Source organism: Loxodonta africana, chromosome 1, assembly GCF_030014295.1.
Source record: "Loxodonta africana isolate mLoxAfr1 chromosome 1, mLoxAfr1.hap2, whole genome shotgun sequence".
Taxonomy (NCBI): Eukaryota; Metazoa; Chordata; class Mammalia; order Proboscidea; family Elephantidae; genus Loxodonta; species Loxodonta africana.
The window spans coordinates 86,894,323-86,915,407 of NC_087342.1; the positions used below are offsets into that span (position 1 = coordinate 86,894,323).

General features: G+C 37.7%; 1 protein-coding gene across 1 annotated transcript; it reads left to right on the forward strand.

Moving 5' to 3' along the window:
* Window positions 1-6,841: 6,841 nt before the first annotated feature.
* Window positions 6,842-8,219, forward strand: LOC100665173 (olfactory receptor 2G3-like). Its single transcript, XM_010601191.3, has one exon. It carries the CDS (start codon window positions 6,873-6,875, stop codon window positions 7,884-7,886), a length of 1,014 nt encoding a protein of 337 aa, XP_010599493.3. The 5' UTR covers window positions 6,842-6,872; the 3' UTR covers window positions 7,887-8,219.
* The last annotated feature ends 12,866 nt before the right edge of the window (window positions 8,220-21,085 follow it).

Below are 21,085 nucleotides of genomic sequence, written 5' to 3' on the forward strand. Positions count from 1 at the left end.
TGGTTTGCTCTGGACTACTGGCAGTTAAAATCCACCCAGTGGTGCCATGAAATAAAGGCCTGGCAATCTGTTTCTGTAAGAATTATTGCTGTTGTGTGCCATTAAGTCAATTTTGGTCACAAAGTGACCCAATGTGAAGGAGTAGAACTGCCCCACAGGGTTATCCTAGGGTTTAATCTTTATAGGAGCAGAGAACCAGGGCTTTTCTCCTGTGGAGCAGCTGGTGGATTCAAACCACTGACTTTTGGGTAACACTTGAGTGCTTAATTAACCATTGCTCTATTCTTCTCTGTAAAAATTGTAGCCAAGAAAACCCTATGGAGCTGTTCTACTCTGTAATACATGGATTCGTCATGAGTCAGAGTTAGCTCAATGGATTTTTTTTTTTTAGAATTTGTCAAGGGTAAAGGAAATAGAATAGTTATAGCAAAGAGGAGACACAGGATTGGCAAAGGATTTGAATCAGAAATCAGAACTTTTTGTGACCGGAGTAGTAATGGGATTTATTTGGCTAGAACTTATTATAAATGGGAGATAATTCTGAAAACCAAAAGGAGAATGAAAATTGTGCAGAGCTTTGATTTCAATGGTGAGTTTTGTGAATTTCATATATTCAGAAATGAAAACCGTATCTTAATGAACTTCCTTTTTTTTTTTTTTTGGTGGTATGATTTCATCCATCATATATAGGAAGGGAATGAGCAATACAACTGAAAGGTAAGAGACCACCTGAAGTTTTTTGTCATCTCACACATCTAGGATGATATAAATTAAAGTCTTTTTAAGAAAAATTAAATAACATAAGGATAGATTGTTATTATCACATTTGAATTTAATTTGCATAGTTGTGAGATAACAGATATAAGTGATAGAGAACTGTAAAGCAAAGAATTTTTTTGTCAGGGAAAATAATGATAGTCTCCAATTATGACATCATGTATATAGCCAAGTGGATGACTAGGGAGCAAGGGTATGATAGTCAAATAGCAGGGCTGAATCACTTTTAACATTTCTTATTTATTCAATTAAAAAAGTTTATTGTGCTTTAAGTGAAAGATTACAGATCAAGTTAGACTCTAACGCAAAAATTTATAAACACCTTGCTATATACTCCTAATTGCTCTCCCCCTAATGAGAGAGCACACTCCTTCCCTCCACTCTCTCTTTTTGTGTCCATTCGGTCAGCTTCTTACCCTCTCTACCCTCTCATCTCTGCTTAAGACAGGAGATGCCAACATAGTCTCATTTATCAACTTGATCCAAGAAGCTCATTCTTTACCAGTATCATTGCCTATCTTATAGTCCAGTCCAATACCTGTCTGAAGAGTTAGCTTTAGGAATGGTTCCACTCTTGGACTAATACAAGGTCTGGAGACCATGACCTCCGGGGTCCTTCTAGTCTCAGTCAGGCCATTAAGTCTGGTCTTTTTATGAGAATTTGGGGTCTGGATCCCACCGCTCTCCTGCTCTCTCAGGGGTTCTTTGTAGTGTTTCCTATCAGGGCAGTCATCGGTTGTAGCGGGCACCATCTAGTTCTTCTGGTCTCAGGCTGATATAGCCTCTGTTTTATGTGGCCCTTTCTGTCTCTTTGGCTCACCATTACCTTGTGTCTTTGGTGTTCTTCATTCTCCTTTGATCCAGGTGGGTTGAGACCCATTGTTGAATCTTAGATGGCCACTTGCTAGCGTTTAAGACCCCAGACGCCACTCTTCAAAGTGGGATGCAGAATGTTTTCTTAATAGATTTTATATGCCAATTGACTTAGATGTCCCCTGAAACCATGGTCGCCAAACCCCTGCCCCTGCTATGCTGGCCTTCGAAGTGTTCATTTTATTCAGGAACCTTCTTTGCTTTTGGTTTAGTCCAGTTGTGCTGACCTCTCCTGTATTGTGTGTTGTCTTTCCTTTCACCTAAAATAGTTCTTATCTACTATCTAATTAGTAAAGACCCTTTTCCTTCCTCCCTCCCCCCTCTCATAACCATCAAAGTATATTCTCTGTTTAAACTATTTCTCAAGTTCTTATAATAGTGGTCTTATACAGTATTTGTCCTTTTGCAGCTGACTGATTTCACTCAGCATAAAATGCCTTCTAGATTCCTCCATGTTATGAAATGTTTCAAGGATTCATCATTGTTCTTTATTGAAGCACAATGTTCCATTGTGTGAATATACCATAATTTATTTACCCATTCATCCATTGATGGACACTTTGGCTGCTTTCAGCTTTTTGCTTTTGTAAACAGTGCTGCAATGAACATGGGTGTGCATGTATCTGTCCGTGTAAAGGCTCTTATTTCTCTAGGATATATTCCAAGGAGTGGGATTGCTAGATCCTAAGGTATTTCTATTTCTAGATTTTTAAGGACATGCTAAATCAATTTCCAAAGAGGTTGTACCATTTTACATTCCCACCAGCAGTGTATGTGTTCCAATCTCTCCACAGCTTCTCCAACATTTATTATTTTGTTTTCTTTGGATTAATGCCAGCCTTGTAAGAGTGAGATGAAACCTCATTGTAGTTTTGATTTGCATTTCTCTAATGGCTAATGATCGTGAGAATTTCCTCATGTATTTGTTAGCCACCTGAATGTCTTCTTTAGTGAAGTGTCTGTTCATATCCTTTGCCCATTTTTCAATTGGGTTATTTGTCTTTTTGTAGTTGAGTTTTTGCAGTATCATGTAGATTTTAGAGATCAGGTGCTGACTGGAAATGTCATAGTTAAAAACTTTTTTCCAGTCTGTAGGTAATCTTTTTACTCTTTTGGTGAAGTCTTTGGTTGAGCATAGGCGTTTGATTTTTAGAAGCTCCCAGTTATCTGATTTCTCTTCTGCGTTGTTAGTAATGTTTTGTATACTGTTTATGCCATGTATGAGGGCTCCCAGTGTTGTCCCTATTTTTTTTCCATGATCTTTATTGTTTTAGATTTTATATTTAGGTCTTTGATCCATTTTGAGTTAGTTTTTGTGTGTGGTGTGAGGTATGGGTCTTGTTTCATTTTTTTTGCAGATGGATATCCAGTTATGCCAGCACCGCTTGTTAAAGAGACTGTCTTTTCCCCATTTAACTGACTTTGAGCCTTTGTCAAATATCTACTGCTCATACGTGGATGGATTTATGTCTGGATTTTCAATTCTGTTCCTTTAGCCTATGTATCTGTTGTTGTACCAGTACCAAGCTGTTTTGACTACTGCGGTGGTATAATAGGTTGTAAAATCAGGTAAAGTGAGGCTTCCCATTTTGTTCTTTTTCAGTAATGCTTTATTTATTTATTTTTTTTTACTTATCCGTAGCCTCTTTCCCTTCCATATGAAGTTGGTGATTTGTTTCTCCATCTTATTAAAAAATGTGGTTGGAATTTGGATCGGAATTGCATTGTATCTGTAGATGGCTTTTGGTAGAATCAACATTTTTACAATGTTAAGTCTTCCTATCCAGGAGCAAGGTATGTTTTTCCACTTATGTAAGTCCTTTTTGGTTTCTTACAGTAGTGTCTTGTAGTTTTCTATGTATAGGTCTTTTTACATCTCTGGCAAGACTTGTTTCTAAGTGTTTTATCTTCTTGAGGGCTACTGTAAATGATATTGATTTGATGATTTCCTCTTTGATATTCTTTTTGCTGGTGTAGAGGAATCCAACTGATTTTTGTATGTTTATCTTGTATCCTGATACTCTGCTGAGCTCATCTATTAGTTTCAGTAGTTTTCTTGAGGATACTTTAGAGTTTTCTGTGTATAAGATCATGTCATCTGCAAATAGTGATACTTTTACTTCTTTCTTACCAGTCTGGATGCCCTTTAAGAGCTCTGATGTCCTGTCACCAGATGGCTAGAACTGTTATCAGGTATATGAGCTTATGAGTCCATTCACTTTTATTGTGTTAATTCAGCTCAGGTGTCCAGGTAGGTAGTTATCAAGTGCGTGGTTCAGGCTCTGCCCTAGTCTTAAAAGGGCAGGGGTGTTTGGTTCAGGTACTAGTATCTGGCTACAGCAGGAGGTCATGCTCTGAACAAGGCAGGGGCTGAGAATCATCCTCCGAGTGTCTCTGAGGAAAGTGTGTCCCTCTTCTCTAGAGGGTACAGGTGGGTGGATTCTGCAGATGGACATGGGCACCCAATGCTTTTGGTTGTAAGGACTGGGAGGCACCCGTTGTCCTTAGAACCAGTCATGGGTGGATGGTGACCTGAGTGGAGCCACCGGTCCTTAGACCCCTGATGTGGGTAGGTGAGGGCCCTGTTTAATAGGCAAAGTCATGTCAAATATCAAAAGCTCACCTCTCCACCACACAGCTTAAACAGTTGCAGTCTGCCAGCAGGGGCCTATTCTCCTGAAATAGGCCCACACAGGTCCATACAGGTGGGAAAGGCATTCAAAGTCCACGGACTGTTTTTGCCTGGACAGGAGCCACTTCTGTCCTGAGCCCCCCAGATTAGTGGAGCTGGCAAATTATCCTTTCCCCCTGTTGTGAATTTATTCCTTCTCCAAGGCCAGGAGGATGGCTCCAGGTGCTCAACAGGGCCTATCTCAGGCCCAGGGAAATCAACAGCCACTGAAGCTGGCTTGGGGGCAGGGGACACAGTAAAATATACGCAAGTACTTAGCTTTCACCGAGAGTGCCGTTCTTCTCTGGTTCCGGAGGTTTGAGTAGGCTGTACTGCTGGCTCCTTCTCCTTTAGAAAACTGCAGCCAAATGCTACCACTGGCCTGCTGCAGCCGCTTCCAGGAAAGGTGCTTGAGAGATCCCGATGAATCAGCTTTGGTGGCAACTCTTCTCTGTTTCTGAACCACCTCTCTCTCCCCCTACTGCCCAGTCCATTTTCTAACTTTGCCTTTGATGTTCAGGGCTCCTAGTTTGTTATAAACATAATTGTTTCACTTGATTTTTCAGGTCTTTGTTGTAAGAGGGATCACCGGAAGTATCTGGCTATTCCACAGTCTTGGCCTCTCTATTCAATTTTTTTAATTTTAGACATATGTAAATCTACTATCTGCCCTACAAATTTTTTTTCAGTTTTCATGTTTGCTCCCTCTGTAATGAACATCCAGTTGTTCAAGAAATAAACCTGTAACCCATCATCAACCCTTCCTTCTCACCTTCCACAGTTAGTGAATCATCATGCTCTGTTGATTCTAACTCATAAATATCTCTAGGGTCTAAGAATTTAAATCTCCCCTGCCGCTGCCAAGCCAAGTCTTTCTTAGAGTATTGTAACAACTCTCAAACTAGTTGCTGTGTATCATCCTGTGCCTTGCCAATCCTTCCTGCAACCTGAGGCCAGAGTGCTTTTTGTTTGTTTTAATATGAAAATTACAAAAACATGTCAATTATCTCTCCCTCTTGATCTCTATTGCCCCTTGGCCTGTTTAGAACACCCTTTGGATAAATCCACATCTTTAGCAAAATTTAAACATCCCTCTTCCTTCCCATGCCTGCCTGCTATTGCAGACTAATCATATGACACCACATATTCCTCTTCTCCTCTATGCCTTTTCAGCATTAAGTCTTAGCATGCTACTCTTTCTGCCTAAAATAATCTCTCCTTATGTCAAACCTCAACTCATTCACTAGTTAACTCCTATTCATCCTTTAGTTTTCTACTTAAACACTACTTGCTAAGAAAGGTTATCTGATTGCCAGCAGCAAAAATATACATCTTTTTCAAAATCAAATTTCAAAAACATGATTTTTTTTAACTCCACCTCCATCAGAAGGTCAGCAATGACCTATGACATGGAAGAGCTACTAAATTAATTAGCAACATTGTGTAAGACAATCAAATGGACTTGTTATTCTGCTCCTCTATAATATGAAGTTATAGAAAGGAAAATATAGCTTATATCCAAAGATTCAATGAAATCCATCAAAGAATAAAATTTTGAAAAACTTTAGCTACTTTAATTAATAAAAAATAAAATACCCAGTTGCTCATTTTTACAGTGTAAGAAAAATATTAAAGGAAACCTTTTTAATATATAGATGGTATTTCTTAAGGTATCAGCTGCTAACTAAAAGGTCAGCAGTCTGAATCCACCAGCCTCTCCTTGGAAACCCTACTGGGCAGTTCTACTCTGTACTATTTGGTTGCTACGAGTTGGAAGTGACTAGTTGGCAACAGGTTTGTTCAATTTTTTTCTTTTTAGGTTATTTGTTAAGTGATTAAACCAATATAATTATGTATTTCGTATTCCATCTTATCATGATATTGGTAAATTCATACGTCAGCACAGGGTATTGCAATAATATTATTTTATATTTAAAAAAAAACATGTATTCCTTATTTGCTACTTTTACTATTGACCACTGACACCCACTGCCATCAAGTTGATTCTGACACATAGTGAGCTTATAGTACAGAGTACAACTGCACCATAGAGTTTCCAAGGCTGTAATCTTTACAAAACCAGATCGCCCCATCTTTCTCCTAAGGACAGTCTAGTTGGTTCTAACTCATTGACCTTTCAGTTACCACTGTGCTTCACCACAGTGCAACCAAGGCTCCTTTTGAACACTGATAGAATACTTATAAAGAAGGTATTCATTAATTCACTACCTCCATTTTCATTTTTCTTCCAGTTTTACAAGATGCTGTTGAGGAAGAAGGAGGCAGATTTACAGAAAAATTAAGTCTACAATAATCAAGAAATCATTCATTATTAATCACTTCTTATGTTTATGTCACCATATCTTTTAGCAGTTCTCTAAGAAAGTTCTTCATACTTTTTCTTTCCACCTGAGGTCAGACAGTTTTCTCTCTTCTCTCTCTTTTTCTGTGTACATACGCACCCTCATTCCTCACCTTCAGGGTCAATTTCTCTCAAGTGAAATTCTGATCATATGTGTCTCCCACTACTCAACATTGACTTGACGGCTACATGTTTGATTTTGGGTTTTGGGCCCAACACCTGTATTTTTATACTTGTTTCTTTCCTTTCATGAGTAAGGTGATGAAGACGAGTAATGAGAGTTGGGGAGGTGATTTCATACTGGTGGGCTTCTCTGACCAGCCACAGCTTGAGAAGATCCTCTTTGTGGTTGTGCTGATCTCCTACCTCCTGACACTGATAGGTAACACAGCCATCATTCTGGTCTCCAGACTGGATCCCATGCTCCATATGCCCATGTATTATTTTCTTACCATTCTCTCCTTTGTTGACATCTGCTTTAGCACCAGCATTGTGCCCCAACTGCTATGGAACCTCCATGAGCCCACCAAGACAATTACTCCTGTAGGCTGTACTATTCAACTTTACTTGTCTTTGGCACTGGGATCCACTGAGTGTGTTCTCCTAGCTGTCATGGCATATGACCGCTATGCTGCTGTTTGCCGACCACTTCATTATGCTACCATTATGCATCCACGACTTTGCCAGTCACTTGCAGGAGTGGCATGGTTGAGTGGAGTGGGTAACTCCCTAATTCAAGGCACCATCACCCTTCGGCTGCCCCTTTGTGGGAACCGGAGGATTTACCACTTCATCTGTGAAGTGCCTGCCATGATCAAGTTGGCCTGTGTAGACATTCATGCCAATGAGGTCCAACTCTTCATGGCTTCCTTGGTACTGCTCCTCCTCCCTCTGATACTCATCTTGGTCTCATATGGATACATTGCCCAAGCAGTGATGAGAATCAGGTCAGCCCAAGCCTGGCATAAAGCCCTTGGAACATGTGGGTCTCACCTGTTGGTAGTGTCCCTCTTCTATGGGACTGCCACAGCTGTTTATATCCAGCCCAACAGTTCCTATGCCCATAATCAGGGAAAGTTTATAACCCTCTTGTATACTGTAGTTATTCCCACTCTCAATCCCCTTATTTACTCTCTGCGAAACAAAGATGTAAAGGGAGCTTTGAAGAGGCTGGGGAGAAAAGATCAGTGTACAGGAGAATGAGAAAGTGATGAGGAAAATGTGCAACCTGATTTAACTAAGGTGGGAGTGCTGAAAGACACTGAAAGGTTGAAATGTTTCCTGCAAAACTAAATTCCCAACACTCTGAAGAATTCATAGGAAACTGAAATCATTTTCTTCGATCCCTCTACTTAACATACTCAGGATATCACATCAGGATAACAAGACTGACCTGTTGTTATCTGCCTGTCAATTGGTTTACCCAATAAATACAAACAAGATTTTTGTGTTTGTACTTTACTGGATATTTTTTTTTAAGTTAATTTTCTTCCCTCTCTGTTCTTTCTCTTATATAAATCCTGGCTTTGCCTTGTTAAATGAAATCACTGTATTAATTTATCTCCCTTTTATAGAAGTAAAAACCTTGTTCTCAAGTTGATTGTGACTCATAGTTACCCCACATTTTACAGAGTAGACCTGCTTTATAGAGTTTTCTGGGCTGTTATTTTTATGAAAATAGGTCGTCATGGTTTTCTTTTGTGGTGTCACTGGGTAGGTTTGAACTACCAACCTTTGGGTTAATAGATGAGCACAGACCATTTGCACTACCCCAGGACCTTCTTATAGAAGTAAACAGTTTACTAATAATTAGCTAGCTGTCACTGAGTTATTCTTTTAAACTTTATTTGTGAAGGCACTGAGATATTACCCATCTGGATTCAACCCTTGGACAAAAAGAAACATGTAGTTGGAAACTTCCCCTCATCTAAGTTGGACCCCTCAACTCCTGGAATTCAGCCTCTCTTGACTGATCTGATAAGTCTTGTGGTTGAGCTTTTTGATTTTTCCGTTATATGTCTGATTCTTTGCCAAGTTAGCTGTTGATTGTGATTTTGATTGTGTATAACTGATTGTGTCCACACTGATGAGGGTAGTGGTGGGTTTTGAGTTTTGATTTTTGCTGTTCTATCATTAAGTGATTCTGTCACATAATTACAGGAATTCAAACCTTGCCAGGTCAAAATGGCAGGAGATTTGAAACTAATTCATTTGGAGTGTGTGTGTGTATTTGTAATACGTTTGAGAGTTCTAATATTTCTAGCAATTACATCTTGGTATATAAGATGCAGGGTTGAGAAATTTTTAATCTTTTGTCTTTCTGAATTTGGTGGAATCCTCTCTGTGTATTTTGTGTTTGTGCCAGGATGGGTGTTCCCAAGTCCAAAAGTCAAAGCTGTCTTCCTCCTTCCAACACGCTTGACTTTTCAAATATTTATCTGTTATGGGCTTAATAGGTGTAAGTATCTACACAAATGAAATTTATATAGCAAAGATGATCTTAATATGTCATACTCATCACAGATATTTTGCCTTTTAGCTTTATTCTCTGTACTCTTAAAAGGAGCCTTAAAACAAATGTATCCAAATCCTTAGCTTTCCAAACTCAGTCTTCTTTGATCAGTTTGCAAAACTTTTAAGTGATTAAATAACTTAACACTAATGCTCCTTCCGGATTCTTTAAAAAGGCTAAGTAAAAGAGAAAATAAAAACTTACACCATTATAAACTGGGCAGATTGAAAAAGGGAAAGGAGGATTCCCTACAGCTCTATAAATCAAAATTTACCATTGTCAAGGCAATCCTTTAAAGAAAAATTCCTGGAAAATATGTCATTATGTCAAGGGATGTGAACACCAAAAAAGAAAATGTTTTACCAAGTTAAAAAGAAAATAAAAAATTTCTCAGATTCTCATCAATGATGCCTATGGAGACATCTAACAATATTTTGTTTTATGTCTTTATTCCTTTACATTTAATTGATACAAAACTTCTGTTTCTATCTTAAATCATTGTAATTCTATTACACTTCACTTCTCTAAATTACATAAGAGCTAATAAATTTTTTCATTTTTATAAATTTAAAAATTTTAGCAAACCAGTATTCCTTGACTCTTTCAGAAGTAGATCTCTAGGCCTTTCTTCTGAGGCACCCTTGGGTGAATTCAAACAGCTACTAACTCAATTAGTAGCTGAGCGCTTAACTGTTTGTACCACCCAAAAGAACTCCTGTCTTCATGAAGAGGGAGATAATTAAAGTATAATTTCTGTTAAAATGTAAAGGAGTGCTGATTAATTAAAAAAGATAAATAAGTACTTTTATCTATTTAAAATAAAAGAATTTTATATTTCTAAGAATATGCATTCTTATGCTTTAAATGATACACTGGCTATTCAAGAATCTTTTTTTTGTTGTTGTTCAATCTATACCTTTAGTTAAAAAAGATATATTCTGAGTTTAATTGGTGGTTTTGGCTATGTGATAAGAAACACAACAAAACTACATTATTTTTAAACACTTTAAACACCTTTATTTGTGAGATATAATTATATAGAGAAAATATTTATGCATTATTCTTACTTAAGGGAAGTCTTTTAAACGTTAGACTGGTTAATAATTTTGACACACACACAAAACTCTTTGTCTCTCTTCTTGTAAAAATGTTACCATAATGTTCTAGTTTATATAAACTTGGGTTTGTTTTATTTAAAAAAAAGTCTAGATAATTTAAAATTTCTAATATCACCTACCACTTTTATTGAATTTAATCTAGCATCACTTAGTTTGAGATTATAAAACTATGGGTTAAACTAATTTAAACAAAGAATTAATTATTTAGTGCTTTAAATTGTATGGATTTAGTGTTTCAGAAGACAGAAAAGGAAGAGATACTTCCAATTTCATTCCATGACGCCAGCATAACCCTGATACCAAAACCAGGCAAGACACCATAAAAAAGGAAAATTACAGACCAATATCACTCAGGAATATAGATGCAAAAATTCTCAACAAAATTCTAGCTAATAGAATTCAGCATAAAAAAAAATACACCCTGACAAAGTGAAATTCATACAAGGTATGCAAGGAGGGTTGAAAATTAGAAAATGAATCAAAATAATCCACAGCATAAATTAAACAAAAGAATCACATGATTATTTCAATCAACACAGAAAAGGCTTTTGATAAAGTACAACACCCATTCCTGATAAAAATGCTCAATAAAATAGGAATAGAGGGGAATTCCTCAACATAATAAAGGGCATCTACTGATTCTCCCAGCCTTGGAGAAGGAATAAATTCACAATTGGGGGAAGAGATAATCTGCCAGCTCCACTAAGCTGAGCTGCTTAGGATAGAAGTGGCTCCTGTCCAGGTACAAATGGTTCATAGACTTTGAATACCTTTCACCTCTGCATAGACATTTGTGGGCTCATTTCAGGAGAATTAGCCCTTGTTGGCAGACTGCAACTGTTTCAGCTGTGTAGAAGAGAGGGGGTGATTGATGTTTGACACTGCTTTGCTTATTAAACAGGGTCCTCACCTACCCACATCAGGGGCCTAAGGACTGGTGGTTCCATCCATGTCACCTAGCCACCTGGGACAGGGGTCAAGGGATAAGTGGTACATCCTAGTCCTTAAAACCAAAAGCATTGGGTGCCCATGGTCCAGCTGCAGAACTCACCCACCTACGTGCTATACAGATCAGGGATGTACTTTCCTCACAGACACTCAGGGGACAGTTGTCAGCCCCCTGGCTTGCTCAGACCATGAACCCCTGTGGCAACCAGGTACTAGTACCTACACCAATCACCCCTGCCCCTCTAAGATTGTAGAAAAGAGCCTGTACCACACACTTGATGACCAACTACCTGGGCAGCTGAGCTGAATCCATACAAGAAAAGTGAATGGACTCCTAGGCTCATATATCTGGTAACAGCTCTAGCCATCTGGTGACAGGGCATTAGAGAGTCAAAGGCAAAAACAATCAAGCTAGCTCACCCAAGCAGCCTACTTGGGCATATCAAAACAAAACAAACAAAAAGTACAGATAGAGTAAGCAAACATAAAATAATAAATAACTTATAGATGGCTCAGAGACAACAATCAATATCAATCACATGAATAAGCAGATCACAGTCACTTCAACAAGCTCTCAAAACAAAGAATCGAGCAATCTTCTGGATCAAGGTGTTTTCCTGGAAATACCGATGCAGAACACAAAAGATTAGTATACAGAATTCTTTAAGACAATAGGAGTATGATTAGGCAAAATGAAGAACAAGCCAAGGAACACACAGATAAAGTAGTAGAAAAAATTAAAAAGGTTATTCAAGAACATAATGAAAAATTAATAGGTTGCAAGAATCCATAGAGAGACAGCAATCAGAAATTCAGAAGATTAACAATAAAATTACAGAATTAGACAACTCAATAGAAAGAGTAGCAAAATTAAGGAAGGAGAAGGCAGAATTAGTGAGACAGAAGATAAAACACTTGGCACCAATATGTTTGAAGTAAAATTGGATAAAAGAATTAAAAAAAATGAAGAAACCCTAAGAATCATGTGGGACTCTATCAAGAGAAATAACCTATGAGTGATTGGAGTACCAGAACAGGGAGGAATAACAGAAAATACAGAGAGAATTGCTGAAGATTTGTTGGCAGAAAACTTTCCTGACATTGTGAAAGATGAGACGATATCTATCCAAGATGCTCAGTGAGCTCCACATAAGGTAGATCTCAAAAGAAAGTCACCAACGTATATTAAAATCACACTTGCCAAAACCAAAGATAAAGAGAGAATTTTAAGAGTGACTAGGGATAAATGAAAAGTCACCTACAAAGGAGAATTAATAAGAATAAGCTAGGATTACTTGGCAGAAACCATGCAGGCAAGAAGGCATGATGACTGATATAAAGCACTGAAGGAAAAAAATTATTGCCATCCAAGAATCATATATCCTGCAAAACTGTCTCTCAAATATGAAGACTAAATTAAGACAAAAAAATATATCAAAATGACAGCATAAAGTCCATACCTATCCATAATTACCCTTAATGTAAATGGACTAAATGCACCAATAAAGAGACAGAGAGTGCCAGAATGGATTAAAAAACTCAATCCATCTATATGCTGCCTACAAGAGACAAACCTTAGACTTAGAAACACAAACAAACTAAAACGTAAAGGATGGGAAAAAATATATCAAGCAATCAAAAAAGAGCAGGAGTGGCAATATTAATTTCTGACAAAATAGACTTTAAAGTTAAATCCACCACAAAAGATAAGGAAGGACACTATATAATGATTGAAGGGACAATATACCAGGAGGATATAGCCATACTAAATATTTATGCACCCAATGACAGGACTGCAAGATACATAAAACAAACTCTATCAGCATTGAAAAGTAAGATAGATTTAAAAAAAAAAAAAAAAGATAGATAGCTCTACAATAATAGTAGGAGACTTCAACACACCACTTTTGGCAAAGGACAGGACATCCAGAAAGAAGTTTAATAAAGACACAGAAGATCTAAATGCCACAATCAACCAACTTGACCTCAGAGCCATATACAAAACACTCCACCCAACAGCAGGCAAGTATACTTTCTTTTCTAGTGCACATGGAACACTGTCTAGAATAGACCAGATATTAGGTCATAAAGAAAGCCTTCACAGAATCCAAAACATCAAAATATTACAAAGCATCTTCTCTGACCACAAGGACATAAGAGTAGAAATCAATAACAGAAAAAGCAGGGAAAAGAAATTGAACACTGGAAACTGAACAATAGCCTGCTCAAAAACAACTGGGTTATAGAAGACATTAAGGACAGAAAAAAGAAATTCATAGAATCCAATGAGAATGAAAACACTTCCTAACAGAAAGAGAGTAACAATAGAAACCCTCAGGGAACAGAAGAAAGCAAACAATAAAAATTAGAGCAGAATTTAATGAAATAGAGAACAGAAAAACAATCAAAAGAGTTAAGAAGACCAAAAGCTTGTTCTTTGAAAAAATTAACAAAATTGATAACCTTTGTCGAAACTGAAAAAAAAAAAAAAAAACAGGAGAGGAAGCAAATACCCCAAATAAGAAATGAGGTGGGCGATATTACAACAGACCCAACTGAAATTAAAAGAATCATATCAGATTACTATGAAAAATTGTACTCTAACAAATTTGAAAACCTAGAAGAAATGGGTGAATTCCTAGAAACACACTACCTACCTAAACTAACACAAGCAGAGGTAGAACAACTAAATAAACCTATAACAAAAGAAGAGATTGAAAAGATAATTTAAAATACCCCCAACAACAACAACAAAAAGCCCTGGCCCAGATGGCTTCACTGCAGAGTTCTACCAAACTTTCAGAGAAGAGTTAACATCACTACTACTAAAGGTACTTCAAAGCATAGGAAAGGATAGAATCCTCCCAAACTCATTCTATGAAGCCAGCATGTCCCTGATACCAAAACCAGGTAAAGACACCACAAAAAAAGAAAATTGCAGACATATATACCTCATGAACTTAGATGCAAAAATCCTCAACAAAATTCTAGCCAATAGAATTCAACAACATATCAAAAAAATAATTCACCATGACCAAGTGGGATTCATACCAGTATGCAGGGATGGTTCGACATTAGAAAAACAAACAATGTAATCCATCATATAAATAAAACAAAAGAAAAGAACCACATAGTCTCATCAATCGATGCAGAAAAATCATTTGGCAAAGTTCAACACCCATTCATGATAAAAAACTCTCAGCAAAATAGGAATAGAAGGAAAATTCCTCAACATAATAAAGGGCACTTATACAAAACCAACAGCCAACATCATCCTAAAGGGAGAGAGTCTGAAAGCATTCCCCTCAAAAACGGGAACCAGACAAGGGTGCCCTTTATCATCACTCTTATTCAACATTGTGCTGGAGGTCCTAGCCAGAGCACTTAGGCTAGATAAAGAAATAAAGGGCATCCAGATTGGTAAGGAAGAAGTAAAAGTATCTCTATATTCAGATGATGTGATCTTATACAATGAACACCCTAAAGAATCCTCAAGAAAATTACTGAAACTAATAAAGGAGCTTAACAGAATATCAGGACGTAAGATAAACATACAAAAATCAGTTAGATTCCTCTGCACCAACATCTCTAGCACTAAAAGACAATCCAAGTAAAAAATGTGCAAAGAATATCAATAGACACTTCACCAAAGGAGGCATTCAGGAGACTAAAAAATGAGGAAATATTCGAGATCATTAGCCCTTAGGGAAATGCAAATCAAAACCACAATGAGATACAATTTCACCCCAACATTACTGCATGAATTAAAAAAACAGAAAATAACAAATGTTGGAGAGGCTGCGGGGAGATTGGAACTCTTAAGCACTGCTCGTGGGAATGCAAAATGATACCACAATTTTGGAAAAAAATATGGCACTTTCTTAAAAAGCTAGAAATGCCATATGATCCAGCAATCCCATTCCTAGGAATATATCCTACAGAAATAAAAGCCATCACACAAATAGAAATATGCACACCCATGTTCATTGCAACATTATTCACAATAGCAAACAAGATGGAAACAACCTAAGTACCCATCAACAGATGAATGGATAAACAAGCTTTAGTACTTACACACAATGGAATACAACACAACAATAAAGAACAATGATGAATCTGTGAAACATCTCACACCATGGATGAATCTGGTGGCCTTTATGCTCAGTGTAATAAGTCAATTACCAAAGGACAAATATTCTATGAGACCACTGTTAATAAAAACTCATGAAAAGGTTTACACACAAAAATAAACTGCCTTTGATGCTTAAGAAGAAGGAAAGGGGTGGGGAAGGAAAAACACTAACTAGAAAATAGATAAGTGGTAATTTTGGTGAAGGGTAAGACGGTACACAATACTGGCGAAGTCAGCACAACTTGACTAAGGCACAATCATGGAAGCTTCACAGACAAATCCAAACTCCCTGAGGGAACAAATTACTGGGCTGAGGCCTGGGAACCATGGTCTCAGGGGACATCTAGCTCAGTTGGTATAACCAAGTTACTAAAGAAAATATTTTACATCCTACTTTGGTGAGTAGTGTCTGGAGTCTTAAAAGTTTGTAAGGGGACATCTAAGGTGCTCCACTAGTCCCACCCTGTCTGGAGCAAGGGAGAATGAAGAAAACCAAAGACACAAGGGAAAGATTTGTCCAAGGCACTAATGAACAACATTAGCACAGCCTCCACAAGACTGAGTCCACCACAACTAGATAGTGCCTGGCTACCACCACCAACTGCTCTGAGAGGATCACAATATAGGGTTCCGGATGGAGCTGGAGAAAAATGTAGAACAAAATTCTAACTCACAAAAAAAGGCCAAACGTATTGGCCTGACAGAGACTGGAGAAAACCAGAGAGTATGGCCCTGGACACCCTTTTAACTCAGTACTGAAGTCACTTCAGAGGTTCATTCACTCTTCAGCCAAAGATTAGACAAGCCCATAAAACAAAATGAAACTAAATAGGTACACCAGCCCAGGGGCAAGGACTAGAAGGCAGGAGGGGACAGGAAAGCTGGTAATGGGGACCCCAAAGTCAAGAAGGGGAGGGTGTTGCCAATCAATGTCACAAAACAATGTGTGTTAATTGTTTAATGAGAAACTAATTTGCACTGTAAACCTTCATCTAAAGCATAATTTAAGAAAAAAAGAAAGAAGGTCTGTGAGATTAGTCCTGACTTCTCCCCTCACAGATTCCATCTTGGTATATTCTAATTGTCTTAGTCATTTAGTGCTGCTATAACAGAAATATCACAAGTGGGTGGCTTTAACAAAAAGAAATTTATTCTCTCATAGTTTAGTGGCATACAAGTCCAAATTCAGTTGTGCCATCTCTAGGGGAAGGCTTTCTCTGTCAGCTCTGGAACAAGGTCCTTGTCATCAGTCTTCCCTTGTGGGAGCAGCTTAGTGCAGGAACCTCAGGTCCAAAGATAAGCTTTGCTCCCTGCGCTGTTTTCTTCATAGTATGATGTCCCCATATCTTTCTGCTTGCTTCTCTTTTTTATGTCTCAAAAGAGATTGGCTTAAAACTACCTAATCTTGTAGACCTCATCAATATAACTGCTACTAATCCTCCTTACAACATAGTGATAGGATTTATAACAATAGGGAAATCACATCAGATGTCAAAATGGTAGACAATAGTACAATACTGGGAATCATGAACTAGCCAACTTGACAGATATTTTGGGAGGCCACAATTCAATCCATGATGCTAATCTTGCCAGACATTCTCAGATAACGAATATTATGTATGTTAATATTCATAACAGATGTAAGCTTCAGTTTCAAAAAGAACATCACCTGATATATCTCTACATGATATTGCATTGAGAAACTAAATTTACTAAAGTATTTTTAAACAAAAATCAGCCTCGGAACCACACTGGAAAAGAGAAACTCAGATACTATTCTTTACAAATATGGTTCTTTTATCATTCATTTTTTAATTTAAAAAATTATTGTGGTAAAATATATATAACAAGATCTTGCCATTTTAACCATTTTTAAATAAACATTTCAGTGACATTCACTACATTGTGGAACTAAATCTATTTTCCAAAAGTTTTTCATCACCTCAAACAGATATTCAATACCTCTTTGTAACTCCCTATTTCCATCTCCCTCTGGCCCTTGGGAACTATTAATACACTTTTGTTTCTATGCATACAAATATGGTTCTTAAGTTCCCAGACACATCAACACATGTTTGCAATTATAAGCATATTTAGGATCCTACAATCTGGATATCTAATCCCAACAGAAATCTGACATTGAGGCTCATTAAAAGGCTTTCCCAAATAGTTGACTTCTGAAAGAAAACAGCTTCTTCCAAGACTCCAGAGATCAATAAAATGACATTTGACATTGATTATATGTAGGTTTCCCTCAAAACCTTTGGTTCAGTATCCTTGACGATGACAATAAATTTCCATTTGTATTTAGATTTTTTTTCTCTTTGCCTCTTATTTCTTTTCTCTTATGTTAAACTTTTTTTTTCTCCACTAACAATCAGTCCAACAGTTAAATTTGTCATCCAGTATTTTGAGTATTCTAAACAAAATTCTTGGTTAATAATATCTTACTAAAAGTTCATCGTAGTAACATATCGAGAGGTGTCCAAGACACTGAATTTCATTGATTTGTATAAGAAGTCTATCCAAATTGTGACGCCACTTTGAGGAATAAAGGTGTGCCTGACCCAAGCCATGATATTTTCAATCACCTCATATGAATGCAAAAGCTGGACAATGAACAAGGCAGACTGATGCAGAAGTGATGCCTTTGACTTACGGTGTTGGCAAAGAATATTGAATATACCATGAATTCCAAAGGACTGAATAAATATGTCTTTGAAGAAGTACAGCCAGAATGCTCCTCAGAAGGGAGGATGCAAAACATTGTGTCATATACTTTGAACATGTTATCACGAGGGACCAGTCCCTGGTGAAGAACATCATGCTTGGTAAAGTGAAAGGTCAGCAAAAAAGAGGAAACTCTTGACGAGATCAATTGACACAGTGGCTACAACAATGGGCTCAAATATAGCAATGGTTGTAAGGATGGTGCAGGGCTGGGCGGTGTTTTATTCTGTTGTGCCTAGGGTCAGTATGGGTCAGAACCAACTTAACAGAACCTAATAACAACGACCCCATATGTCTATCAGTTTGTTGTACTGTGGGGGCTTGAGCGTTGTTGAGATGATGGAAGCTATGCCACTGCTATCCAATAACCATCAGGGCCACCCATGGTGAACAGGTTTCAGCTGAGCTTCCAGACTAAGACAGACTAGGAAGAAAAGACCCAGCAGTCTACTTCTGAAAAGATTTAGCCGGTGAAAACCTTATGAATAGTGGCGGAACATTGTTTGATATAGTGCCGAAAGATGAGCCTCTCAGGGTTGGAAGGCACTCAAAAGATGACTTGGGAAAAACTGCCTCCTCAAAATAGAAAGCCAAAAACCAAATCCATTGCCGCTGAGTTGATTCTGACTTATAGTGACTCTGTAGGAAAGAGCAGAACTGCCCCATAGAGTTTCCAAGAAGGGCCTTGTAGATTAGAACAGCTGACCTTTTGCTTAGTGGCCATAGCACTTAACCACTACACCTCCAGGGTTTCCCTGCAAAGTAAGTAGATTTTAACGATGCGGATGCAGTCAAGTTTTCATTTGCTGATGTCACACAACTCAAAATGAGAAGAAACAGCTGCAAACTTCCATTAATGATTGGAATCTGGAATGTACAAAGTATGAATCTAGGAAAATTGAAAGTTGTTGAAAATTAAATGGAGCACATAAACTCTGATATCCTAGGCATTAGTGAGTGAAATGCACTGGCATTGGCCATTTTGAATGGATAATCATATGGTCTACTCTGCCTGGAATGACAACTTGAAGAGGAATGGCTTTGCATTCACAGTCCAAAAAAAAATTTCAAAATCTATCCTGAAGTAGAGTGCTGTCAGTGATAGGATAATATCCATTTGCCTACAAGGAAGATCAGTTAATACAACTATTATTATAATTTAGGCAACAACCACTAAGGCCAGAGATGAAGAAACTGAAGATTTTTACCAACTTCTGCAGTCTGAAATTGATCAAACATGCAATCAGTGTGCACTGATAATTACTGGAGATTGGAATGTAAAAGTTGGAAAGAAGGATAGGTAGTTGGAAAATATGTCTTGGTGATAGATAAGATGCTGGAGATCACTTGAAAGAATTTTGCAAGACCAAAGACTTCTTCATACATTTTTTTCAACAACATAAACAGTGATTATACACTTGGACCTTGCCAGATGGAATACACAGGAATTGAATCGACTACATCTGTGGGAAGAGACAATGAAAAAGCTCATATCATCAGTCAGAACAAGACCAGAGTCCAACTGTGGAACAGACCATCAATTGCTCATATGCAAGTTCAAATTCAAACTGAAGAAAATTAGAACAAGTCAACAAGAGCCAAAGTACAACTTTGAATATATCCTACCTGGATTTAGAGACCACCTCAAGAATAGATTTGATGCTTTGAACACTAATGACTGAAGACCACTCAAGTTGTGGAATGACATCACACATGAAGAAAGGAAGAGGTCATTAAAAAGACAGGAAAGAAAGAAAAGACCAAAAAGGATGTCAGAAGAGACTCTGAAACTTGCCTTTGAACATTGTATAGCTAAAGCAAAAGGAAGAAATGATGAAGTAAAACAGTTGAACAGAAGGTTTCAAAGGGTGACTCGAGGAGACAAAGTGAAGTGTTATAATGACATGTGCAAATACCTGGAGATGGAAAATAAAAAGGGAAGAACAGGCTTTGCATTTCTCAAGCTCAATGAACTGAAGAAAAAATTCAAGTCTCAAGTTGCAATAACGAAGGATTCTATGGGGAAAATATTAAATGAACCCAGAAGTACCAAAAGAAGATGGAAGGAATATGCAGAGCCACTATACCAAAAAAATTGGTTGACATTCAACCATTTCAGGAGGTACCATATGAGCAGGAACCAGTGGAACTGAAGGAAGAAGTCCAAGCTGCAATGAAAACATTGGCAAAATACAAGGCTCCAGGAATTAACAGAATACCATCCGGGGTGTTTTGACTAATGGATGCAATGCTAGAAGTACTCACTCACCTATGCCAAGAAATTTGGAAGACAGCTACCTGGCCAACCTACTGGAAGAGATGTATATTTATGCCCATTCCCTAAAAAGATGATCCCACTAAATGTGGACATTATCAAACAATATCATTAATATAACAAACAAGGAAAATTTTGCTGAAGATCATTCAAAATTGGCTGCAGCACTATATTAACAGGAAACTGCCAGAAATTTAAGCCAGATTCAGAAGAAAACATGGGACCAGGGCTATCATTGCTGATGTCAGATGGATCCTGGCTGAAAGCAGAGAATACCAGAAGGATGTTTACCTGTGTTTTATTGACTATGCAAAGGCATTCAACTGTGTGGATCCTAACAAATTATGGATAACATTGTGAAGAATGGGAATTCCAGAACACTTAATTGTGCTCATGGGGAACCTGTACATGGATCAAGAGGTAGTCATTTAAACAGAACGAGGGAATACTGCATGGTTTAAAGTCAGGAAAGGTGTGTGTTATGGTTGTATCCTTTCACCATACATATTCAATCTGTAGGCTGAGCAAAAAAACCGAGAAGCTGGACTATATGAAGAACAGGGCATCAGGACTGGAGGAAGACTTATCAACGACTTGCATTATGCAGATGACACAACCTTGCTCACTGAAAGTGAAGAGGACTTGAAGCACTTACTGATGAAGATCAAAGAACACAGCCTTCAGTAT